The 25,437-nt window shown below is 44.5% G+C and overlaps 1 protein-coding gene across 1 annotated transcript; it reads right to left on the bottom strand.

The window, feature by feature from the left end:
* Positions 1-23,638: 23,638 nt before the first annotated feature.
* LOC146857596 (uncharacterized) lies at positions 23,639-24,751 on the bottom strand. The gene has a single exon (XM_085647058.1). It carries the CDS (start codon positions 24,749-24,751, stop codon positions 23,639-23,641), a length of 1,113 nt encoding a protein of 370 aa, XP_085503184.1.
* Positions 24,752-25,437: the final 686 nt, after the last annotated feature.

Below are 25,437 nucleotides of genomic sequence, written 5' to 3' on the forward strand. Positions count from 1 at the left end.
GTGCCAAGCCTCCTCCCCCAGGACGGGCAGGGTTCCCGAAGGGGAAGCTTCAAAGGCTTGCCGCCTTTGTGAGCTTCCCCAGGCCAATTGCTGCTTTCATATCAAAAGAAAAGGGGCGACCTGGTGTCCCTCAGAACCTGGTTATAAAGTTTATCAACAAAAAGGGGGTTATTTCATATATGTACAAGGTATCTTGAACGCAATTTATTCATAAGACATAAAGATCGCCCACGCCTTTATATATGCATCTAAAGATCGTAATTAATCACGTAAAGACCTGGAATGTATATCCACTTTATATTTATATCAGAATTTATACATTCAGATATACTTATTTGATGAGGTTTAGAGTCAATAGTTGTGAACAATTGGTGAAAATCGTGACATGTGTGCTCAAAACGGTGAACAGTTCGTGCAAATATATACAAAGTGATTCAAGCTTTATATACAGGGGATAGGACAAGAAAACGTATACAATGGCCAGCCTAATAACCATAGGCCCTGGATGCTAATAATGCTTTTTCGTGTAGGGCCGTGGTTGGTCTGAGCCTAGGTGTAGCGTTGACGTTTCAACCCTTAAGGTGCTCCTTTCGGTAATCACTGCGCGTCTTCATCAGGACTGAGTGTGGGGGGGAGGAGGGCGGGGGACTTGTACCAGCCTAGTGTGGATCAAAGTTCTGGCTGTGAGTGCCTCTGAGTGAATCATGGTGGCAAACATGAACAATGGAATGATGTGTTACATGAGGGCCCTCGATAATATGTCATGTAGAATCATCCTGACCCTAACCAGCATAATGATGAAGGTGATTGCAACCGTGCGGTCATCAAGTACATTAGTGGATCCGTCATAACATACATTATATACATGCATCCTATAGCAAGCTGATTACATATAATCGCGATAATGAAGTAAAAGTACATGAATACAGGTTTTGACAAGCGGTAACCGGTATTGACACAGTGGACAAAAAAACCTTTATAGTGGTCATAAAATAGTACATTGTAACATACTTTAAATGAAGGTCCCTGGTGGTGTGTAAAGTCAAGGGAGCAATCTGTGCAGGAAAAAGGTTCATGGAATCATGTGTCAGTTTAACAAAGTGCATTGAGCAAAAGGTGAACCGGTTCTGGTGAACACTAGTAAGTACACCGGTTCTGACTCCCACCTTGGGCGGGAGAACTGACGGGAAAAACAAGTGAAGAAGAGAGGTGTGCCCACCTCTGCCAACTCCACCCCTCAGGTGGGGGAGGCGAGGTGAAGCACAACTCTCAGTCCACGCCATCTTGAAGATGGGGGACTCAGCCAACCAGGGACAGGCACATGCCCCCCTCCCACTGGAGGGTGGCATAATAGGGAGTGTACCCACCCCAGGGAAGGGACCCATTGGTCCCTGCTTTTTACCTACCTGTAACGCCCCTAAATCTAGTATTTTGGGGCATCCCTGAACCTTGCTTCCTCAGATCCAGACAAGAAACAAGAAGATAAGAAGAAGAAAGACCGAACAGCCGTGCAGCAGCTAACAAGAGGAAGACGCCCACTGACTTGGCCCCTGTCTGGTTCTGGGTCCGACGACAGACATTCCAAGATCCACGGGAGCGAAGATAATGTCTTTACGCTCTCACAGGGTCCAGTCCCCTATAGGTGTATGCACCCTAGAGGAAGACATAGACCCCCTAGAGGGCGAAGAGACCAGAAAGGACCACCAGGTCTTCTATCGGGATGTCAGTCAAGGAGGTCAGGGTTCCTACAAGGAGACACAAACAACAAGGTATCTGTAAGTCTTAATCCCTCGTGATCTTCCACACTACTTTCTGTACATTCTATGCCTTCTCATACTCACACAATCAGACCTGGGGACGAGGCTTAAAGGACTCTTCTTGAAACAGGAAACTGCGCCTCTATAGAACACCAGTGGGAAGAGGGCAGACTTCAAATAAGAAGGGGGGTTGTTGGAGGAATCTCGCACACTTAACGAAGAAGAAATACAGCGTCTTACAATGCGCTGTGGTTAGAGTTCATCAACATATGTATATCTGGTTCATCAATAGTCCTTGCTCATTGACGAGGATTTTGCTGTACTCTGTGACTCTGATAATGAAATAAGACTGTTTGTCCAAATAAAGCTTCGAGCCTTCAATCACAACGCCTACCAACGTTTTGAGGCTTCAGTGAGTTGAACAGCGTGTACCAGCGCTGGGGAAGGAACAATTAGCAAATGTTCTAGCGCGTTGCCAGCGCTAACCAAAACAGGAGCAGGCAGGAATCACCCCAGCGCTTCCTCGCGCCAGCGACACAGGTAATAATCCCAAGAGCGCGTTTCCAGCGCTAGCCCAAACAGGAGCAGGCAAAACCACCACAGCGCTTCCTCGCGCTAGCGACACAGGCAATACTCCCAAGAGCGCGCGAATCATAACATAGGCACGAAAGGTCGTAACTTTCACACGCAACCCAACTCACGGTACTTCAGGCTTGAAGAGTTATGTTCCGTTGGTTTGGCTCCCCACACACGCGGGAAACAGTGGAAAGAAGAGGAACAGGTCCGGGAAGGATCCAAACAGGCAAAGGGGGCATGGTCCTAAGGCAGGAAGCAAGGCCAAGCACTCGTGGTTGTGAGCTGGCAGCCTATATGCCGGCAGCAGTCACATGGTCTATTGTAGAGCAGCATGGGAAGGCACACAAGATACTCCCTCTAGCAAAGCATTCTGGGAGTTGGAGTTTTCTGCGTTTACATCCGATTGACAGATATATAGGGTACAGGAAGCACGACCCCTAACAGTTCTCCCCCCTAACGGTCTACTCACAGGCCTGGGTTTGGAGGGAAACAAGGCGTGAAATCTCCTGACTAATACTGGAGCATGAACATTCTCTGCTGGTTCCCAGGTTCTATCTTCAGGAGAATACCCTACCCAATCTATTAAGTATTGCAACCTTCCTCGATGTCTGCGAGAATCAACTTCAAACTCTTGCTCACCGTTCACAGTGATGGGAGGAGGTGGAGGCTCTGGGTTAGAGGGAGGGATGAAGGGTTTAAGGAGAGAAATGTGAAAAACGGGGTGTATATGCATTTCTGTTGGGAGATCAAGTTTCACGGCTACCGGATTGATTATCCGAGTGATAGGGAAAGGTCCTATATACCTGGGCCAGAATTTACGTGGTCCTGTTAGTCTGAGGTTTCTTGTGGATAACCATACTTGATCCCCCTCAGAGTAAACAGGAGCCGGGCGCCTATGTTTGTCTGCCTGTTCTTTCATGTGTTGTTTGGTTTTGTGCAATTCTCTGGTGGCTTGTTCCCATATGGACTTAAGGATCTTGTGGTGTTCATGTACTGCAGGAATGTTTAGCATTTCAGGGGGTAGATGTAAAGGTAGAAATTTTGGGTGTTGCCCTGTTACAAAGAAAAAAGGGGAAATCTTGGAGGCTGAATGTGTGGCGTTATTGTAGGCAAATTCTGCCAAGGGAAGGGCTTTACTCCATTCACTGGTTACAGTGCTCAATAAACATCTCAAAAACTGTTCAAGAGATTGGTTAGTCCTCTCCGTTTGTCCATCCGTTTGTGGATGATAAGCGGACGAGAGTCTGTGATCTATCTGCAGTGTCTTACAGTGTCCCTGCCAAAATTTAGAGATGAATTGGGGTCCTCTGTCTGACACAATGACCGAGGGTAATCCATGTAATTTCACTACGTTATCGATAAAAATGTCAATGAGTTCAGTGGCTCGGGGAAGTCGTTTGAGAGGAATAAAATGCGCCATTTTGGATAGCATATCCACCACCACCAGGATAGCTGTATAACCTCTACTTGTAGGTAAATCAGTGATAAAATCCATGCTGATAGTGGACCAGGGACACTCAGGAACAGGTAAAGGTCTTAACAGACCAGCAGGAGCACAATGCATGGATTTCTGTCGTGCACAAGTGGAACAGGCTTTGCAAAATTCAGAGATGTCATGATACATGTCCTTCCACCAGAACCACCGCTGACAAGTTTGACGAGTTTTGTCAGTTCCAGGATGTGCAGCCAGGGGTAACGTATGACACCATTTCAATATCAGAGAGCGTGTTGCAGGTGAGGGAATGAACAGTTTTCCGTCATGATAAAACAAGCCGTTCACCACGGTATTCAATGGCTCTGTTAACCATGTCCCTTGCCCTAACTCTTTATACTCCTGTTCCAATCGGGCAAGAAAGGAATCAGCTGTACCCTCCTCTTGTGTATTCAGAGCCACAATCTTGTTTTCAGGAATGATGGGCATGGGTTCTTCCTCTATAATACTGAGTTCTTTTCCTAGCCGGGATAAGGCATCTGCTTTTCCGTGCCGGGCACCTGGCCTAAAGGTGATAATAAAGTCGTATTCACAAAAGAAAGACACCCATCTCATCTGTCTGGGGGTGAGAGCTCTAGCGGATCTAAAGAATTGCAGATTTCTGTGGTCTGAATAGATCGTAATAGTATGAGGTGACCCCAATAAATAATGCCTCCACTCCTGAAAGGCCATCTTTATGGCTAACAATTCTCGTTCCCCAATTGTGTAGTTCTGCTCTGCTTGTGAGAGCGTCTTTGAGAAATAGGCCACCGGATGGAGAGTACCTGAATTCCTATCTCGCTGCGACAGAACTCCCCCCACAGCGTATATTGTGAAGCATCCGCTTCTACAAAATACGGTAGGGTCTCATCAGCGTGTCTGATTATGGGGGCAGAGGTAAATCTGTCTTTTAAGGCCTGAAAAGCAGCTTATGCGGTTTTATCCCAGTCAAACTGCACCCCTTTCTTTAGCAGTCTGGTGATAGTGTGGAAATATGGATTTTTCTGGTCAGTTATGTCCCCTATCTTGGACCCCAACGGTTCTATGTGCATGTCACAAGTACATGTATGTTCCCTCCAGTTCCAGTTATGAAGACGCAAATACATGTGCGTCCACCGTCAACATGTCCTCTGTCAGATCCGCCATGAATAGGCCGGATATTCCATTCCCAAATATGAAAGGCCACCGGCTTTGTATGGTTCACTTATGCCATTTTACAGTCCAGGCAAGTAGGCCCTGATTCTGTCATCAAACTCCTCTTGCCTTCTGCCTCTGAAAACTCGAGTCTGAGCCTGCATCTGTGACCATGAACTTTGTCTCATCCTCTGCGCGGCTCACGAAGCCTGACATCAGCCTATTCTCTGCCAAAAACTGTATTTCACCTTCGAATTATCTGCTTCACTCCTTAGCCGATGCATTCCTGTCTAGCAGTTTAAGTAAACATTCTTCCAGCTACTGAGCAAAGGCTCGGCTTCTCTGTCCTCATGCAAGTAATTCATAGCCCTGTTATCATGGAATATTCCTACCCCCTCGCATTCAGTGTAGACACTTAGACGCTTGTACACGCACGCACAGTCAGTATAGAATAGATTCTGTCCGAGAGTCCTTCTTTTGTGGATAACATAGTTCTTTAAACATAGGATGTTAGATATGATTTGGGATTAGGTTGACTTGACCCCCCAGACTTTTTGTCTCCACATGTAGAGCTAAATGTCAAGTCCCCTTCACCCCCTAGTTGCACGTCAATTACACGTCATGCTGCTGCGCGCGCATCTATGCCAAGTATTATCTTATAGATCCACCTATATGTGACATCATAACCAATTATGTTCCTTTTTACTCCTTATTACACCCATTTTCGGTTACGCATGTAAATCGTCATTTTCCTTATCAATTGTTACGCCTACTGCATTTGCTTCATTGTAATGAATGTTCTATAAAAATCATTTCTTGTCAATAAAGTATGTACTTCACTTCCTGAACCCCCGTGGTGATGGAACTTGGAGCAACCGATTATAATCGATCATTGGAATAAAGCCCATTCCGAACCTCTAATACCACGGATTCTGCCTCTTATTTTACTGAGCTATTTTATTATGTTTCTGTATCAAATTAAGTCCCGGTAAAGGAATTTTATTTACCACATGAATGGCGCCCGAACAGGGACACTTTCTCATCTCACGCGCCGGCGGTGAGTTGCAGGCCCGGTCTCCTGCCACAGCTGGACGGACAATAACGCGTACCAGCAGGATTTCCTGTATCTCCCTCCGGTCAAGCGGGGGCGACTGAGGCTGCGATCAACACCCAGACGAGGCGGTGAGAAGTGCGAAGTATCCCGACCAGAGCCTAGCTGAGAGAGCAAGATCCGAGGTATACAGAGACCCACCAGTTCGAAGTCGAGTCCAGTTTCCGACGAGTCGAGTCGAGTCCAGTCCGGTTCAAGTTCAGTTGCCGAGGCCTTCCGTTTCCGAAGCTACCCGGTGAGTACCATTACTGGGGAGGCATTTCTGACGTGCACATAGGTTGTGCCGGTCAAGACGGGTTTGGGTACACAAATCCGGTCTGCACTGTTTTAGCAGTGTATCTGTACTGTTTAGCAGTATATCAAGTATTCCGAAGTATCTAGTTATTGTCAAGAATTAAGCTTGGTGATTAGTTATGCAGACGATCATCATTGTTGGTTATTTTAAAGGTTAGAAAAATGTTTAATGTTTAATGTTTAATGTGTTAAACGTCCTGCATATTGTGGTATGAATGGTTGTTCATTATTGTGCTTTTGTATTAAGTGTGTTCAAGATTAAGTATCGGATCAGTTGTCAATATGCCGCTCTTTTCGAAATTAAGACAGATCACTACTAGAAAAGGGGTACTCGAAGAAGCCGTCCCTATTCCTCCTAGGGATACTCCAGGGCACTTCATGTATCACAAACATGGCTTAGACGCTATATTATTTCTTGATTTATGGGTAGACTACACCAAGGAATTACCAGAAAGTCAGAGGTGGCCCGCAGCGGGGACCTGGGATGCAGAGTGCATCATGAAAGTCGAGGAAGAGTTATGGAAAAGGAAAGTCAGACAGTCACAGAAAGACGCCGTTGAGTTATGGCGTAAAGAATCTCATAGACGCACAGAAAAGGCACTCCGACAGGAAGAAAAGAATAAAGAGAGTTCAAATAAAGTTCGAGAAAATCTATTAATTGAGGAAGGTATCCGAGTGAAATCAGAACAAGTAGATAGACAAAGAAATGCCCTTATGAATGGTATGTATCCCCTTCTAGCCGAAGGATTACCTAAGGCTACTCCAGAGATACCGAAAGACTTGCCACCCCCATTATTCCCAATAAAGGTACATCCTAAGGGGCATCCTAGAACCGCAGAAGATGTTTTTCTTTCCTCATATTTAGATGACGCAGCTCCCGAGTATGCTAATTCCGCCCCACATAGACCGCATACCAGGGAGGTCCAACGCCAAGATCCAGCACACGTATCCCTACAGCAACAGATCGAGTCACAAGTTCCGGCAAGCACATCTGTTTCTGCATCTGTCCCTACAGCTACTTCTATAGCTGTGTCCACACCTATAGTTGCTGTGTCACGTTCAACGAATCCTTTCACACCCGACACCCCAGATGGGGCTACGGGAGGTGCTACCAATATTTTTTCTACGCCACCCAGAATAAATAAACTTACTTTTCAAGAGTCAGCACATTCACGTACACCCAAACTCATAAGTGCCCGTACGCTTAAGGAACTTCTTATAGATTGTAGATATGATCCTGTGCCCGGTAAAGAGGACGAAATGACCCTGGCATCATTGCGTATCAGACGAGCCGCAGTGTATTTAGGGAAGTTACCAGGAATGACTGCGCATCTAGATAAAATATATCATTTTGTCCAAACAGGGCGAGATCCAGAATGTATTAACAGAGCTATGGAATACCAGAAAGTAGAGATACAGGGGGAACTGTTACGTTTCCTCATAAATTGTGTGATCAGAAATCAAGACCGACCGGGGGTAGACCCGGAAGCAATGCAAATTCTTACCAGATGGAGCCAGAATATATCAGAAGGGAGACATGACAAGCAAAATTGTATAATAGCCATGTGCCGAAAGATCCGTAAAGAAATAGAACGCCTACACGAAGAAAGATTAGAGGTAGACGAGTTCGAACAAAGCGAGGAAGAAGGGTCAGGACTGCCCGCGAGACAGTCGGACACCATAGCCTATGTAGGTAGAGGAAGATCCTGTAATAGTAATAGATGTCTTACTGACTCGATACGTCCGATATGTCCAGATAATAACAGGAATTTCCAAATACCTATAATTAATATAAGGTCTAACGAGCATTCGTTCCAAACCGCCGACAAACTACTACGAGAACGAAGGGGTTATCATTTTCTCGATTCTATGGATGAACAAGATTTAGCCAGGGCAGCTGTCCATTGGGTGGACAGTCCCGGAAAATATAGTGATGATACAGTAGCACGCACATTTTTTAATCTCACCCCAGATGAACAGAGGTTAGCTGGGATTTCTATGATTCAACAACTCATTATACTATATCGGAGTCAGCATTCGGACCCTGGTCCCTTACCTGACATATTGACTGAATTGCTTATGAATAAATGGAGAGGTGCAGGTACTAAATTAATTAAAGAAATTCTAGAATCAAGAAAGCAGTATATTCTTTTTGTATGCTCAGAGCATGTCTCATTGCCCGTCAAGGAAAGAACAACGTATCACATGGATAGACAGAATCCCTTACGAGAAGTGCACCCAATAAAAGGCGAGGACAACGAGTTTAAGCGCGTATTTGTATATACGCCCATATCGAAAATAGAATTGTTACAAATGAAGAAAGTGGTACCCAGTCATGACAAAGATCCAGCGGGTTTTCACCGAGAAATTAAAGACATGTTACTCATGGGAGAGTATACCTATCCCGACATTATGACAATATTAAAGGTATTGATGCCTGCTGGTATTTATGAGAAACTCAAGGAAAAAGAGTGGGAGGTAGGAGACCAAAAGATAGAATGGCCAGTGTTAGAAGCGGAAGAAAAGGCCTGAACTGCAGGAGCAGGACTTGGGGATAAAACTAAAGCACTACCAGGTTTACTAGTACAGGTACTGCCACGTTTATTAACTACGAAAAAGGAAGACTGGGGTACAATTTCAGCCTGTAAGCAGAAGCAAGATGAAGACACTAGTGATTACTATGCCCGATTTGAAAAATGTTTTGGTATAAATAGTGGCATAAAAGCAAGTAGCGAATCATACCCGCATCTGTTTGTAACAAAATTAGTAGAAAATGCCCTGCCCCCAGTAAAGAATAGAGTATTAAAATTCGAGAGTACCTGGCAAGGTAACACTCCATCACAAATGTTACAAATGTTACAGTACCATCACAATAGAATTAGAGAGGAACAAGAACATGAACACAGACGCATGAAAGACACGAAAATGAAAATGCTAGTTTCCCAGACAGTTCCAGCTGAAGGACATAAAAAGGGTATGACACATTCCGATTCGGCAGGACCTGTAAAAGGGACATGCAATTATTGTAAAAAGCCAGGTCATTACGTACACGATTGTCCAGTTTTAAAACATAATATCGCCATAGGTAAAACACAAGAAAGATCACGGCCACTCAGACAAGATCAGAATGAACAAGGAGCTCTGCAGCATGCACAGGCCATGCCAGCCGCACAACAGCCAATACAGTTTGTGCCAGCTGCACCACCGTTGCCTGTTGCTGCCACACAGACAACAACACGACAAATGTATCAGACCGCACAGTATGAATATCCTGAGTATCAGCGTTACGCATGAACTAGCCTAGAGAGGGAAGTTGACTTACCCCTTATCGAGATTCCTGTAGATCAAGAAGGACCTTATGTACATAGTGAATTATTAGGCCAAGATAGAAAATTTTTACTCGATACAGGGGCAAGTCGAACAACTATAAAACGTAGTGAAGTTCCAGGGGCACCCCTCTCAGGCTCTCAGAATATTTCCCTTGGTTTTTCAGGAAAACCTATTGTTAATGAAGTATCACAGCCTCTTCCACTTACGATAGGACCTCTGACCCGAACTACAGATTTATTGCTTACTAAATCATGTCCAGAAAACTTGTTAGGAATAAAAACACTGAAAGCTCTAGGAGCCATAATATGTTGTTCTCCGGAAGGAGTAAGGTTGTTTTTACGTGATTTTAAAGGTCACTATGTGTCTAGAGACATGGATCCCCGACTGCAGACTTTACCTACACATCTATGGGCACAAGGCCCTACTGATGTTGGTTGCATGAATATTACACCATATCGAGTCACATTAAAGGCAGGAGTGGTGCTACCACGAATGCGACAATACAAGTTACCACCAGATGCTGTAGTGGCTTTACTACAAATCATTGACGAGCTCATTGCCCAAGGAGTAGTTGTGGAAACAGACTCCAATGTATGTAATTCACCGATAATTCCGATTCTTAAACGAACAGATCCAACGGCCCCGCCAGTATATCGATTGGTTATTGATCTACGCGAGTTAAACAAATGCATTGTGCCACAATTTCCTGTGGTCCCAGATATCTCGTCATTACTGACAGCTATTGATTCCGAAGCAACATTCTTTACTGTAATTGATCTCAAGAATGCCTTTTTCAGCGTCCCAATAGATCCGGAAAGCCAATATTTGTTCGGATTTAGTTTAAATGGGCGTAGCTTTAAATTCTCACGCGCACCTCAAGGATTTACAGAAAGCCCCAGCATCTATAGCCAAGCACTGAAACGAGAACTTGACAGTATCCACATGCCAGTTAACACTGCCTTGCTTCAATATGTCGATGATCTGCTGATCACCGCGAGAAGCGAACCGGAATGTGAAAAAGCATCACTGACAGTTTTACAATTTCTAGCCGAAAAGGGGCACAAGGTGTCCCCTTCTAAGCTGCAATTCTGTGTCCAGCGAGTTATTTATCTTGGACACTCGCTGTCCAAGGAGGGAAGGCAGCTTACACCCGACCGCATTCAGTTAATAGCTAACATGCCAATACCCAAGACACAAAAGGAGGTGCGGGCTTTCATAGGCCTCACGTCATATTGCAGGCAGTGGATCCCTCAGTACGCATTTCTAGCAAAACCACTCATTCAGTTAACAACACAGGAGGCAGCCACATCGACTGTTCTCCCTTGGACTCAGGAACATACACAAGCTTTTGAAAGCCTAAAGAAAGCTTTATGTCAAGCACCTGTTTTAGCAACGCCATGTTACAGAAAACAGTTTACACTCTTTGTTACAGAACGCGAAGGTACTGCCTTGTCAGTACTCACACAGGAACAAGCAGGAGCACACAAACCATGTGCTTATTTTTCTAGTACATTAGATCCCGTAGCCCAGGCTTTGCCTGCATGCCTAAAATCAGTAGCAGCGACAGCTTTAGCAATCAGACAAAGCGATGCCATAGTGTTAGGACATCCATTGACAGTTCAAGTACCACACGCAGTAGAGGTTCTTGTAAATAGAACGCAAACACAACACTTGACTATAGCGCGACTTACAGGATACGAACTTACATTGTTTCAGCCACATATAGAAATCAGACGCTGTAACACATTGAATCCTGCCACACTGTTGCCAGTAACCGGAACAGACCCACTAGCTCATGACTGTATTGAAGTTATTACAATAACGACAAAACCCAGACAAGACTTAACCGATGTCCCATTGTCAGATCCAGACCTGACATTGTATGTAGATGGTTCATGTATGAGAACAAGTACAGGAGAGTTAGTGGCCGCTTACGCAGTCACAACAGATACTGAAGTCATTGAAACTAATCGTATACATACTTTGTCAGCTCAAGCCGCAGAGCTTATCGCTCTGACACAAGCCTGTATTCAAGCCACGAATAAAAAAGTCAACATATACACTGATTCACGTTATGCATTCTGAGTTGTACATGACTTCGGCGTGCTGTGGCGAGAGAGAGGTTATTTAACTTCCCACGGTGCCCACATTCAGCACGGACCCCTCATTCATGCCTTATTAGATGCTATACATCTACCCACTGCAATATCAATTATGAAATGTAAGGCTCATACGAAGGTTACTGATATCATTTCCCAAGGCAATGATCTAGCCGACAGAACAGCTAAACAGACTGCTCAAACTCAAACCCCCGACATGACAAAGACAATAGTCCCGACACCGACACATTGTATGACAGTTAAAGATCCTACTCTTGACGTAATTGACATACAGACACATGCTACACCAGATGAAATAAAGAAATGGACTGAATTAGGAGGGATCCAAACGGACCAAGGATGGATGATGAAGGAAAAGTCTGTATGGTTCCTTCCTGATTCAATGGTCCAAGTTATAATTAACACTATACATAGTCCAGCACATCTAGGAGAAAAAGCTATGCTAGACAGCATCCAACACATTTGGTTCAATAAACATTTACGAGCAGCAGCCAAACAAAAGGTCCGTACCTGTATGATCTGTTGTCAGTTTAACCCAGGAAAAAGCGTTCCCGTAGAACAGGGTGGATTTCATCCTCCTAATCACCCTTTTGAAGCCCTCCAGATGGACTATATCCAGATGGAACGATGTCGAGGATTCAAATATGTTCTCGTAGTTGTCTGCGCTCTGTCCCGTTGGACAGAGGCATACCCGGTTTCAGATTACACTGCCCCGACTACTGCCAAACAGTTGGTTCGAGAATTCTTCCCACGATACGGTTTACCACGTGTTGTTCACTCAGATAACGGCCAGCCGTTCTCATCCGAATTAATGAAACATGTTTCACTTCTGTTAGGATATCAGTGGAAATTCCACTGTGTCCGACACCCCGAGGCAGCAGGTCTCGTAGAAAGACATAACCAGATACTGAAAATCAGATTGTCCAAAATATGCAGAGAGAAAGGTGTCGACTGGGTAGTAGCGTTACCCGTTGCACTCTTTTACATGAGAATGGTAGCACACTCTCGAACAGGGCTATCCCCGTATGAGGTGATCTTCGGCAGACCACCAAATATGTGGGGGACGCCCATACCACGCAAAATAACTGATATTGACTGTAATATGCTGACAGATTACTTGGCTTCCTTGATGTCTGCACTACAATCTTGTCGTTCACAGGTAGCTGCAGCCTTTCCCGACAACACCGAGGTGAAACCCCATGACGTAGTTCCGGGGGACCTCGTACTTGTGAGGAATTTCGACCGAAAGACTCAGCTGGAGCCCAGGTGGAAGTCGCCCAAGTTGGTCCTGCTGACCACAAGAACAGCCGTGAAGATCGAGGGCAGGAAAGGCTGGATTCATTCAAGTCATATCAAGAAATTTCATGGACTTCCTGCAGATGTAAACAGCCCACCTCGTGTGTCTTCACCCATTGACTCAAAACTTCCTTTTGTTGAACAGAGTAACTCTGAACACTATAAACTAAAGCTTAGGCCCAACCAGTCGAGCAATTTGATTGTTTAAGTCCTCTCCAAGGTGAAGCGGTTGAATTGTCTCTGACATGTATCCCTTGGACCTGAGTAGAGAAAACACCCGGAAAATGTTGAAACGACAGGCGTATTGTAAATCACTGCGTAGCCACTGCATAGTGACATTATTAATCTTGTTTTTCTTGAGTCTTTTAATAATTACTGCAAGTATATTGTTGCACATATATTACCCTATTTCTAGACATGTTTATAATGTTACTGCTGAACATTCTTTTAGTGACTTACCTCCGCATGAATTGTCTTATAGACTTGCGCTGCGCAATAACACTTTCATTAGTATGTTACATCATTCCCATCAGACTAGTAATGCCACTAATTGTTGGGTGTGTGGCCGGCTCCCTCCCTATCAGAATTATGAAGGAGTCCTGCCTTTCTTTCCACATCCATTTACACATAATGGCTCCTGTGGAGCATGGTTTAGTTTAATCAATTCCATAGACTCAGACACAGCAGTTTACCAAGATCATTGGGTATGGGGAAACCTGAACCTAGTTTTACTCAAGGTCTGCTACCCTGACAAGGAGGGTCGCCCCAAAAGAACAGGAACTGATCTAGAAAATGAAGTATATGGATTAGGTAATTTTACACCTAATCTCATGATTCTAAATGTCGTATCCGAAGTTGAACTAGTCTTACCCACCATGTCAGTATTCCCAGCGAAGGGTGAATTGTGTGTAAGAAAGGTTGGTTCCATACATATGGGCCATAGTAAATGCACTACTATAGTAGAATTCAGTGATCAAGGCAAATCTTCATTTAGAGCTTATCGCCACTCCTACTTTATATGTGGTCAGACTGCATATATGCGTCTACCTCTAGATTGGGATGGTACCTGCTACATTGCATTCCTTTTGCCACCTGTTTTCCTAGCTCCTCCCGATTATTATAGAAATATTCATTTAGTACACAACAGAGAGCGGAGAGATCTCCCCATTGTCGATTACACTGAGACGGCATGGGACAAGTATGTAGATTTTAATAAAGGCATCTTTCCCTATATAGGTACTGTTACTAATAGTAAGCTGATACGTAGATTAACTAGAACCCTTGAAGCAGTAGTGAATGAGACTATTTCCGCCTTAGGCAATTTAACAGAAGAGCAGTCTGCTATGCGGATTGTTGTGCTTCAAAATCGTCTTGTCCTTGACGTCATCCTAGCTGATAGGGGCGGAGCTTGTAGGGTCATCGGATCAAGCTGCTGCGTATTCATACCAGAAAATTCGCCATCTGTATATAAAGCCATCACTCGCCTTCATAAGATTGTAAACCAGATACACCAGAACCCAGGCACTTGGACTTGGTCCAGTTGGTTTTGGAGTGTGATATCAGCCTGGGGATGGAGAGTTTTATCCTTCCTAGGTATTGGCCTTCTCATACTATTCAGTTGCTGTCTATGTCTACAATGTGGACCAGCGATTTGTGGTCTGTGTACCACATCGTGTATTCCACCACCAAGATTTCATTCGTCACGGAAGAAGAAAGAAGAACAAATGATGCTATATGAACAGATCAATGGATTGATGAAGATTGATATCTCTTAATGGGCAAGTAGGGGACAAGGAGGGAATGTGGAAATATGGATTTTTCTGGTCAGTTATGTCCCCTATCTTGGACCCCAACGGTTCTATGTGCATGTCACAAGTACATGTATGTTCCCTCCAGTTCCAGTTATGAAGACGCAAATACATGTGCGTCCACCGTCAACATGTCCTCTGTCAGATCCGCCATGAATAGGCCGGATATTCCATTCCCAAATATGAAAGGCCACCGGCTTTGTATGGTTCACTTATGCCATTTTACAGTCCAGGCAAGTAGGCCCTGATTCTGTCATCAAACTCCTCTTGCCTTCTGCCTCTGAAAACTCGAGTCTGAGCCTGCATCTGTGACCATGAACTTTGTCTCATCCTCTGCGCGGCTCACGAAGCCTGACATCAGCCTATTCTCTGCCAAAAACTGTATTTCACCTTCGAATTATCTGCTTCACTCCTTAGCCGATGCATTCCTGTCTAGCAGTTTAAGTAAACATTCTTCCAGCTACTGAGCAAAGGCTCGGCTTCTCTGTCCTCATGCAAGTAATTCATAGCCCTGTTATCATGGAATATTCCTACCCCCTCGCATTCAGTGTAGACACTTAGACGCTTGTACACGCACGCACAGTCAGTATAGAATAGATTCTGTCCGAGAGTCCTTCTTTTGTGGATAACATAGTTCTTTAAACATAGGATGTTAGATATGATTTGGGATTAGGTTGACTTGACCCCCCAGACTTTTTGTCTCCACATGTAGAGCTAAATGTCAAGTCCCCTTCACCCCCTAGTTGCACGTCAATTACACGTCATGCTGCTGCGCGCGCATCTATGCCAAGTATTATCTTATAGATCCACCTATATGTGACATCATAACCAATTATGTTCCTTTTTACTCCTTATTACACCCATTTTCGGTTACGCATGTAAATCGTCATTTTCCTTATCAATTGTTACGCCTACTGCATTTGCTTCATTGTAATGAATGTTCTATAAAAATCATTTCTTGTCAATAAAGTATGTACTTCACTTCCTGAACCCCCGTGGTGATGGAACTTGGAGCAACCGATTATAATCGATCATTGGAATAAAGCCCATTCCGAACCTCTAATACCACGGATTCTGCCTCTTATTTTACTGAGCTATTTTATTATGTTTCTGTATCAAATTAAGTCCCGGTAAAGGAATTTTATTTACCACAATAGGAGACACTAATTCAGAGAAGTGGTGTATGAATCTTCTATAAAAATTAGCGAATCCTAGTAAGGATTGTATTTCTCTCACGGTCTTGGGGCTGTTCCAATTGGTGATAGCAGCTACCTTAGCTGGATCCATATGAATCCCTTCTGGAGAGATAACAAAACCCAAGAAATCAACCTTTCGTGTGTGAAACAAACATTTGTCCAATTTGGCAAACAGGTGGTGTTCTTGCAATCGTTGCAGTATTAACTTTACATGCTCTACATGGTCTTGCTCGTTTTGTGAATAGATTAGGATATCATCAATATAGACGATAACAAAGAGATCTAAATAATCTCGCAAGATTTCATTCACAAAAAACTGGAAAGCGGCTGGAGCGTTACAGAGGCCAAACGGCATAACGCAGTATTCGTATAATCCAAATTTGGTACGGAAAGCCGTTTTCCACTCATCTCCCTCTCTTACACGAATCAAATGGTACGCACCTCTGAGATCTAATTTGGTGAATATTTTCGCCTTACGTACTTGGTCCAAGAGAGTGGAGATGAGCGGAAGAGGGTATTTGTTCTTTACCGTAGCTTTATTTAACGCGCGGTAATCCAGGCATGCTCTCAATCCTCCTTCTCGTTTGGGGATGAAGAAAAGAGGCGAGGAGACAGGGGAGGTAGAATGTCGAATAAATCCTTTCTTCAACATCTCCTGCAAGTAGTCATAAAGATATTTAGTCTCTGGTTCCGTCAATGCGTATATTCGACTGATAGGCAGTTCTGCTCCAGGGATTAAGTCTATCCTGCAATCATATGCTCTATGAGGGGGTAGAGCTGTAGCCTTCACCTCATCGAATACACTAGCAAAACTTTGATATTCAGCAGGCAGACTCGTGGAATGAGATGATGCAGTAGCACAACATAAAGGTGTTTGCCATAAGGCCGTTTCTTTGTAACAGTGTAACGTGCAAAAGGAAGACCTTAACGTTACTGTTCTAGAGACCCAATCTATATGAGGATTGTGTTGTTGTAACCATGGTACTCCTAATATGGCCCCAAACGTGGGTGTATCTATGAGATCGAAAGAGATTACCTCTGAGTGTCCATTGTCACACACCATGATAATATCAGGAGTATGGTGTTTAATCAACCCTGATGACAACTCTGACCCATCCACTGCTCGCACCCTTTCGGGACTGGATTTTGTGATGAATTGCAACCCCAGTGCTTTAGCTACTGTTATATCTAAGAAATTCCCGGTAGCCCCAGAATCCAGTAAAATAGCCATAGACTTTCTATGTTGAGAGGGCAGGATGAAGACCACAGAAATGGAAAAATGTTTAGGCACCGGCGACAAATTGTTAGAGACAGACTGCGAGATCTGAGACACCGAACGACTTGGGAAATCGATCTCCAAACTTACCAAGTCCTTCAGTTTTCCGACACAGAAACTGCCCCTGATTTGTTTACGAGTTTATCTAGTTTTTTAGGCTTCACGGGCCATTCTCGGGCAAAATGCCCTCCCTTACCACAGTAAAGGCATAGATTCAAACGTCGTCGTTTTTCTCTTTCTTCGGCAGTTAAAGGGCCTCTGACCCCTCCAATCTGCATAGGCTCACTCGAATCTTTGAGCTCTTTTTTGTCAGGCCTTGAAAGAAAAAACGTGAGTATTCTCCTTTTGAATTTTCTCCCTTCCTTTCCGTCAGCCTATGGTCCAATTTGACCACTAAATCAATAAAGGACGCACAATCTTCTGGAGGATCTACAATCTGAGACAGAATGTCTTTTAACTCATCTCTTAACCCCCGATAAAAGAGGGATGTTCTCTTCTCTTCAGGCCACTGTGTCTCAGTGACTAACCGGTTGAACGTGGTTATATACGTAAGAAGGTCCTTTGACCCTTGTTTCAGGTTCAGCAACTCGTTGTCACTGGCCTGCATGTAAGAATGCCGAGCGAATACACTTTGCATCCGTTCTTTGAACTGAGCTAAATTATAGAGAACTGGATCGTCGTTATCCACTAACGGTACCGCCCAAAGGGCTGCGTTCCCACTCAGATACGATATGATGAATGCTACTTTTGCGGCATCATCAGGGAACGCAGCAGCTCGACACAGGAACTGGAGATGGCACTGGTTCATGAAGACTGCATATTTAATGCTATCCCCATTGAACCGTTCAGGCATGGCCAAGGGAGTATGGGGTGGAGTGACAACCGTAACATTAACCGGGGCAGACGGGGATACAGGAGGCACAGATGTGTCTGGGGATGGGAGGTGAAGATGACTGGGCTGAATATAACTACGCTTCTGTTTGGGAAGTGTGCCTATTCCTGTCGTCTCTAATGATGTGTGTGTTTTTAATATTCCTAATTCTGTGACCAAACGCTGATTCTCTCCCCTTAACGCTCTAAGTTCTGCCTGCAATGTGACTACGGTATTTGCTAACTCTGACATAGTAATGTCAGGATTGTCAAGGTGCGACGGTTCTAACCTAGATGCATCATATGCAGCGCCTTGATCCATCTTCGCTCAGGGGATGTTAAAGATACGTGGGCTTGGCCTTTCTGTCTGGTTCTGGGTCCGACGACAGAGATTCCAAGATCCACGGGAGCGAAGATAATGTCTTTACGCTCTCACAGGGTCCAGTCCCCTATAGGTGTATGCACCCTAGAGGAAGACATAGACCCCCTAGAGGGCGAAGAGACCAGAAAGGACCACCAGGTCTTCTATCGGGATGTCAGTCAAGGAGGTCAGGGTTCTTACAAGGAGACACAAACAACAAGGTATCTGTAAGTCTTAATCCCTCGTGATCTCCCACACTACTTTCTGTACATTCTATGCCTTCTCATACTCACACAATCAGACCTGGGGACGAGGCTTAAGGGACTCTTCTTGAAACAGGAAACTGCGCCTCTATAGAACACCAGTGGGAAGAGGGCAGACTTCAAATAAGAAGGGGGGTTGTTGGAGGAATCTCGCACACTTAACGAAGAAGAAATACAGCGTCTTACAATGCGCTGTGGTTAGAGTTCATCAACATATGTATATCTGGTTCATCAATAGTCCTTGCTCATTGACGAGGATTTTGCTGTACTGTGTAACTCTGATAATGAAATAAGACTGTTTGTCCAAATAAAGCTTCGAGCCTTCAATCACAACGCCTACCAACGTTTTGAGGCTTCAGTGAGTTGAACAGCGCGTACCAGCGCTGGGGAAGGAACAATTAGCAAATGTTCTAGCGCGTTGCCAGCGCTAACCAAAACAGGAGCAGGCAGGAATCACCCCAGCGTTTCCTCACGCCAGCGACACAGGTAATAATCCCAAGAGCGCGTTTCCAGCGCTAGCCCAAACAGGAGCAGGCAAAACCACCACAGCGCTTCCTCGCGCTAGCGACACAGGCAATACTCCCAAGAGCGCGCTTCCAGCGCGCGAATCATAACATAGGCATGAAAGGTCGTAACTTTCACACGCAACCCAACTCACGGTACTTCAGGCTTGAAGAGTGATGTTCTGTTGGTTTGGCTCCCCACACACGCGGGAAACAGTGGAAAGACGAGGAACAGGTCCGGAAAGGATCCAAACAGGCAAAGGGGGCGTGGTCCTAAGGCAGGAAGCAAGGCCAAGCACTCGTGGTTGTGAGCTGGCAGCCTATATGCCGGCAGCAGTCACATGGTCTATTGTAGAGCAGCATGGGAAGGCACACAAGATACTCCCTCTAGCAAAGCATTGTGGGAGTTGGAGTTTTCTGCGTTTACATCCGATTGACAGATATATAGGGTACAGGAAGCACGACCCCTAACTGCCCCAGCCCTACCAGCCTGTCTCCCCTCGAACATGCTCCTGCGAAATCCCGGTGCGTCTTGCAGCCAGCAACCTCAAAATCCCCAGAGGACCTGCCTGCCTGCCTTCACTTCCAAAGACTGCTTCTCCCATGAACACCGGATTTGTTCAACTGCAACCTCTGGCAGCACCCGGAGACCGCGAATCCGCCCCACTCTGCACCTGCCGTCCACGGCCAGAGCTCAAGTGGGCAAACTCCACGAGGAGACCACCCCGGCGATCCTGAACCGAGATCCGGTGACCCCTGACCTGCCTCAAGCCTTCAGCCGACGGCTGCAGCCTAAATCCAGAAGGCCCCCCTAACCATGACCAGGAGCTGGTAAGAAGATCCGACCCCAAAAGGCACCCCTGCACCCGACGCCCCACGGCCTTGTGTGCCCAAACCAACAGTGCCTAACCAACCCCTAACTTCCCAACTTAACTCTCGAAGTGGTGGTCGCACCCAGAAGTCCTCCGTCTCCCTGCCTGCAGTGCTTTTGCTAACCGGAGGTTCTCCATTGGAAACAACAGGGCATCCGACCTCGAAACAGCACCCTGCACCCGGCCGCCCTATTGCCGCTGAGGGTGCACCTTTGGTTAATGTTTCCCCATTTGCCCTGAGCTACAGTCCAGGAGCTTTGCTACCACAACCCAGTGGTCTGCTTGTCAGCAGCCACCAACCGGAGGCCCCCTATCCCCCTAGTGCCGCTGAGGGTGTAACGAGAGTGCATCCTTGACCCTGCGGGAACCCTTGTTATAACACCAGAACCTCAACTCCAAAGACCGATTACCTACCTCCAAACCGATTACCCTTTTTCCCTCCATAGGATAACATTGACTGTTTTTCTGTGAAAAGTTTATTTTAAGTGTGGAGTTTGAGAAACTAAAGAGATTCTTTAAAATTGCATAATCTAACAAAAACGATTTTACTTACCTGTTTTCAGGAAATGTCCCAGAGTAGTATCTAGGTATACTATTCTGTGTATGCCTAGTAATCTCGAAAGTTAACTTACCTGCTATTTTACTAAAAAGCCTATTCAAGTCTATGTGCTGCATTTACTAAGTATTGCATTTCTCTGCATCCTTACTATAAATCACATCAAAGTGCATATACAATTATCATTCAAACTGTATTTCATTTTCATTACTAGTGTAAAGTACTTATTGCTTACCTGTGCCAGGCTTGCTTGGTTCTAGAAAATAAAATAACTAAAATAATATTTTTATACAAAAACAATTGGTCTGAAGTTCAGTCTTTGAGTGTGTGACTTCATTTACTGACAGTGTGTACAACAAATGCTTAACACTGTCCTCTGATACTGCCTTACTGCTCGACCACACTACCACAAATAGAGAGTAAGGTTCTATCTAATTTTACCTCTGCCTACCTTTGGGGTTCCACTGGACACTGTGCACGCTATACCTCACTTTGGTATAGTATATACAGAGCCAGCTTCCTACACCCCATACCAATAAGCTTCGGCAAATTATTTTAAAGAACTGGCGTCTTTTACAAAACTTAGAATGTCCATTTCAAAGGTCACTGTTTGCCATGAAAAGGAACACTAGTATTGGGCAACAAATTGTGAAAGCTGATATGTTTGACCTCTTCGCCAGAAGGGCGACTTATGAGCGCAATGGAAACTGAAACCCGTCGAAGGCCATCATAAATGTGGTAATTGCTCCGTTTGTGAATTCACAATCGAAGGAACAGAATTTGTCCATAATACCATCAAATGGTAACACAAGGAATTCTCCAATTGCAAAACAAAGAATGTTGTTTATGCAGTCATCAGTCCATGCTCCAAAATCTATATTGGCAAAACCAATCAGCAAATAAATCAATGAATTGTACAGCACCGCTCTAGAATTAAGAAGAAAGTGCTAACTGCTCCCATGGTTGCTCACTTCATTGAGAACAAACACAGTGAAAAAGACCTCAAATGGACGGTCCTGTTGGGGATTAATTCTAGCACCCAAAGAGGAACTATCGAAGTAGCGCTCTTGCAGAAGGAGGCATACCTTAGATCCAAAAATGTAATAGCACTGCCACCGGCTTGAATGAAATGACGGAATTGTCTAGAACACGATAACATCATGATGAACTATCACAACTCACAAAACGTAACGATCAGGAATCCTGAGGCATTTAGTAATATCTAGAATTGTTGCAGAGATTCTACTCATGCACAGAACTATGCGCAGGAAACCAGGACCTTGGTGTATTTTTGTGTACCAAAAAAGTCACCTCAGTGCCCAGAACCCCAATCTGACTAGCATTTGTGCCTCATTCGTTCTCCGTACTACAGCGAAGCTACCAATGATAGACAACCTAGAACATGCGACTTAGTAAACCCTCAGGAATAGTGGGAAACAAGAACACTCTTTTGTTCACACTCATACTTGTCCACTACGTGAGTAATCAGAGACACTGTATAGTTTGAAATGTTTATTTTTAATTAACGTGCTCTAAGTTGCAGTACTCTAGCCAATACGAGCAGCATAATGCATAAAAGCAATATAAGTAGCATTGTTACAATTCCATAAAGCACAAAAGAGGAAATCATATTATAATGACAGTGGAGACAGGATACAGCTCCTTTTACCACCCTCCCCGTGCTCAAGAGCTAGTTTAGAATAATTATAGAAGACCGCTGGGCTTTGTCAGCGAGACCCCATACCTACGAGATCAGATGCAGTGAATTACATCTCAGGATCAGCACAGCTCTTCTATGTTGGAAAGGTTTACTCCAAGTGCCTTTTCATGCATGTAATGCCATATTGAAAGAACCCGAGTTTCAGTTGGGCTGCTGTGCTTCATATTATGTCTATGTGCGTGGGACTGACCAAAGTGAATCAACAGCATACATTCTTATTCGACCTTGAACAGGCTGTGCAGACAGAGAGCGCGGTTCCCGGCTGGATATGTGAAAGGTAGACAGTTCTCATGTGAAGCAGCGCCAGCAAAATATTTAACGAGAACAGAGTCATGTAGTGTTGTGTGCAAAAGCGGCATAATGGCAGCCAAGCATATACTACTTATGCTAACTTGGCAATGTCTGCAATAAACCCCATTTCGTCACTACACCCTCCCCTTGGTCAGGCCAACGGACAGTGGACTCAATAGAACACAGAGTTCAAGTCAGAGTGAGCAAGAATTAAGAGCAGCCGTCATATTTGGACTAAAAGTCAAAATGGTGCACTAATTTGTGTGTAAAAACTCGATTTGAGAGAAAAAAGTGAAAAAGAAAATCCATTACAAAAATATCAGGCAGATGATGGAAGTCATCCAGGTTAATCCATTAAGGTGTAGAAGCAGTATGTTGCAACAGCCTCCAAGAGGAAGTCATTGATATCGTCAGAAAAGAGAGTAGCCATCCATTCCAGCAAAGAGAATGAACATACATGTTCATCAACAAAGGGAGCTTCTAGCACCATCAGTGGACAACTTGCGTGTTCCTCAAGATTACTTCGTTGTATGAAATCATGTGCAGCTGCACAGACATCCCATTCCGCCAAAACTCCAAGCGCAGCTGCGCAGGCCATAATCCCAACACCAGAACATTCCAGCTTATGCACCTCTAGAGGACTCATCAGCAGGTCATAACCCGGGGCAGGAGACACCATATTGGAGAGGTAAAGATCCAATACCCATTCAAATGAACATTCCAGGCAGTGGAAGACTGGTTGCACGCAAGTGAAATAACCAAAACAAAAGGATAATCCATAAGTCACGCTCAGAGTGGCCAGTGGCAAAGTACCATAGAATTCAAGCATATGACTACGAAGCAGCAGCAGCCGGTCCCGGCTGTTTGGTGCCACAGGAAGAGCATCCATTTCGGAGCAAGCAAATTAACAGCAGAATTCCAGCGGCTAGTGCAAGTAACAGTGGTAAGCCACCGAAGACGCTGGAAAAAATAGAATGGATGAATGCTGGTATCACACCAAATATAGTTTGAAAAGATGTCACAAGGCCAGAGCCCACAGCTTTAAAAAAATGGGCAATGCCTGTAGTGTTAGAAGCATTGAAGATAGTGTGAATCAACGCACCGAAATGTAGAGGGAGATCGGTATTAAGAAGCGCATGTACCTCTGTACCGGTGTTAGCCACGTGAAGGACGAAGGTCTCACGGGCAGATGTGAGTGCAACCTCTTTTTGGGACAATAAAGCTCTTATTCTGCTCAATTTGTTGAACTCTGCCTTCAAGGTCGGAATGGAAGGCCAAATCGAGATGTCGAGCTTCCCATGCGGGGGTGGAAAAAGCACATTTTTACAGCAAACCACACGCTGTGAGACTGTTACAATGTAAGGGATGCCAGCAAGCATGCCGCAGCAATCTTCATTATTTAAAAGCAAATAGCTACCGTTTGCTAGCAGGGTAAACGTAGGTGTGATAGCTGGTACTGGATGACCCTTCAAAATACACGCCAAATTCGGTGCTTGTAAATTACATGCGCCATGCAACTGTACATTCTTCCACACAAGAGAATGATCAGGCGAGGAATCACATGACTCCCCAGTGAGGTACACCTCTTTATCATCCCGTAAGCATCTGTATGTGAATGGTAAAGACCACACCTCGTGAAGAAAAGCACTACCTAAAGGTTCATAGCGGCCCAAGGGATAATGTTTCATACATGAACTAAATTTAAACATGGAAAATGGCAAAGTAATTACCCCATGGATGAGCCACACTGCTGAATTTGTTTCAGCAACAGAAAACGGCAAAGGTTCCAATTTTTTAATATGTAACAGAGTGTATGTGGAATCCTTCATGGACATAAACTGTTGTTTATCTGTCAAGTTAAATGGTGTAAATAACGATGACGTGTTCATGTAATCACATGGAACTTTCCCCATCTTCAAAGTTTGCAAAGTCCAGGCAAATTGCATAATTGAACGCAATTGATTTTGACCATGATACAAAACAGATACTTCATCATGAACAATATCCACAACAGATGAAACAATATTGTCTAATGTGTGAATACGGGAAGAGTGTTAATACTATTATCAACAACAGCAAGCACTTTTTCTAAATTAGCTTGGTCTATTGCCCTTAGACGCGAAGCAGCTTCAATTTGGGACAGCTTCCAGATTTCATTGTAAGTGGCATAAATAAATCTTTTTGATCTTGGACCGGAAGGCCCTTTTATAAAATCTGTCAAATCAACGTCGCCTGACAACAACGACAAATGGCGTTTAACTGACGTAAGGGTCGAGTGTTGCAAACCAAATGTGTCATAACTTTCCTACTGAATAGGTAGTAACGTGGATCAGTTCTATCCTGAATGTATCCTGGGGCTTTGTCTAAAAAACAGCGTTGGCAAGAATTCAAACTTATTTGCTAAACCAACTGACCCTGGGGGTCCAGGCTAGAAATATTAAAAGTGTCATTGGTAAGCAACAACTGCAAATCGTCAATGGCCAAATCAGTATGATTATCCCAGTTGTCATAAGGAGCCAGTATAGGTATTTTAGGTGCATTCATTTGTTTTGCAGTGGCTAAACCTAAACAGGTTGTTTGATACATCGAACTATTCAAAAATAGGATTTGTTTTGGGATAAGGCACCCACGA

Source organism: Triturus cristatus, chromosome 3_2, assembly GCF_964204655.1.
Source record: "Triturus cristatus chromosome 3_2, aTriCri1.1, whole genome shotgun sequence".
Classification (NCBI taxonomy): Eukaryota; Metazoa; Chordata; class Amphibia; order Caudata; family Salamandridae; genus Triturus; species Triturus cristatus.

Coding starts and splice junctions, on each gene's coding strand:
- LOC146857596 (XM_085647058.1), bottom strand. CDS start 24,751: ATGCAATTTGCCTGGACTTTGCAAACTTTGAAGATGGGGAAAGTTCCA.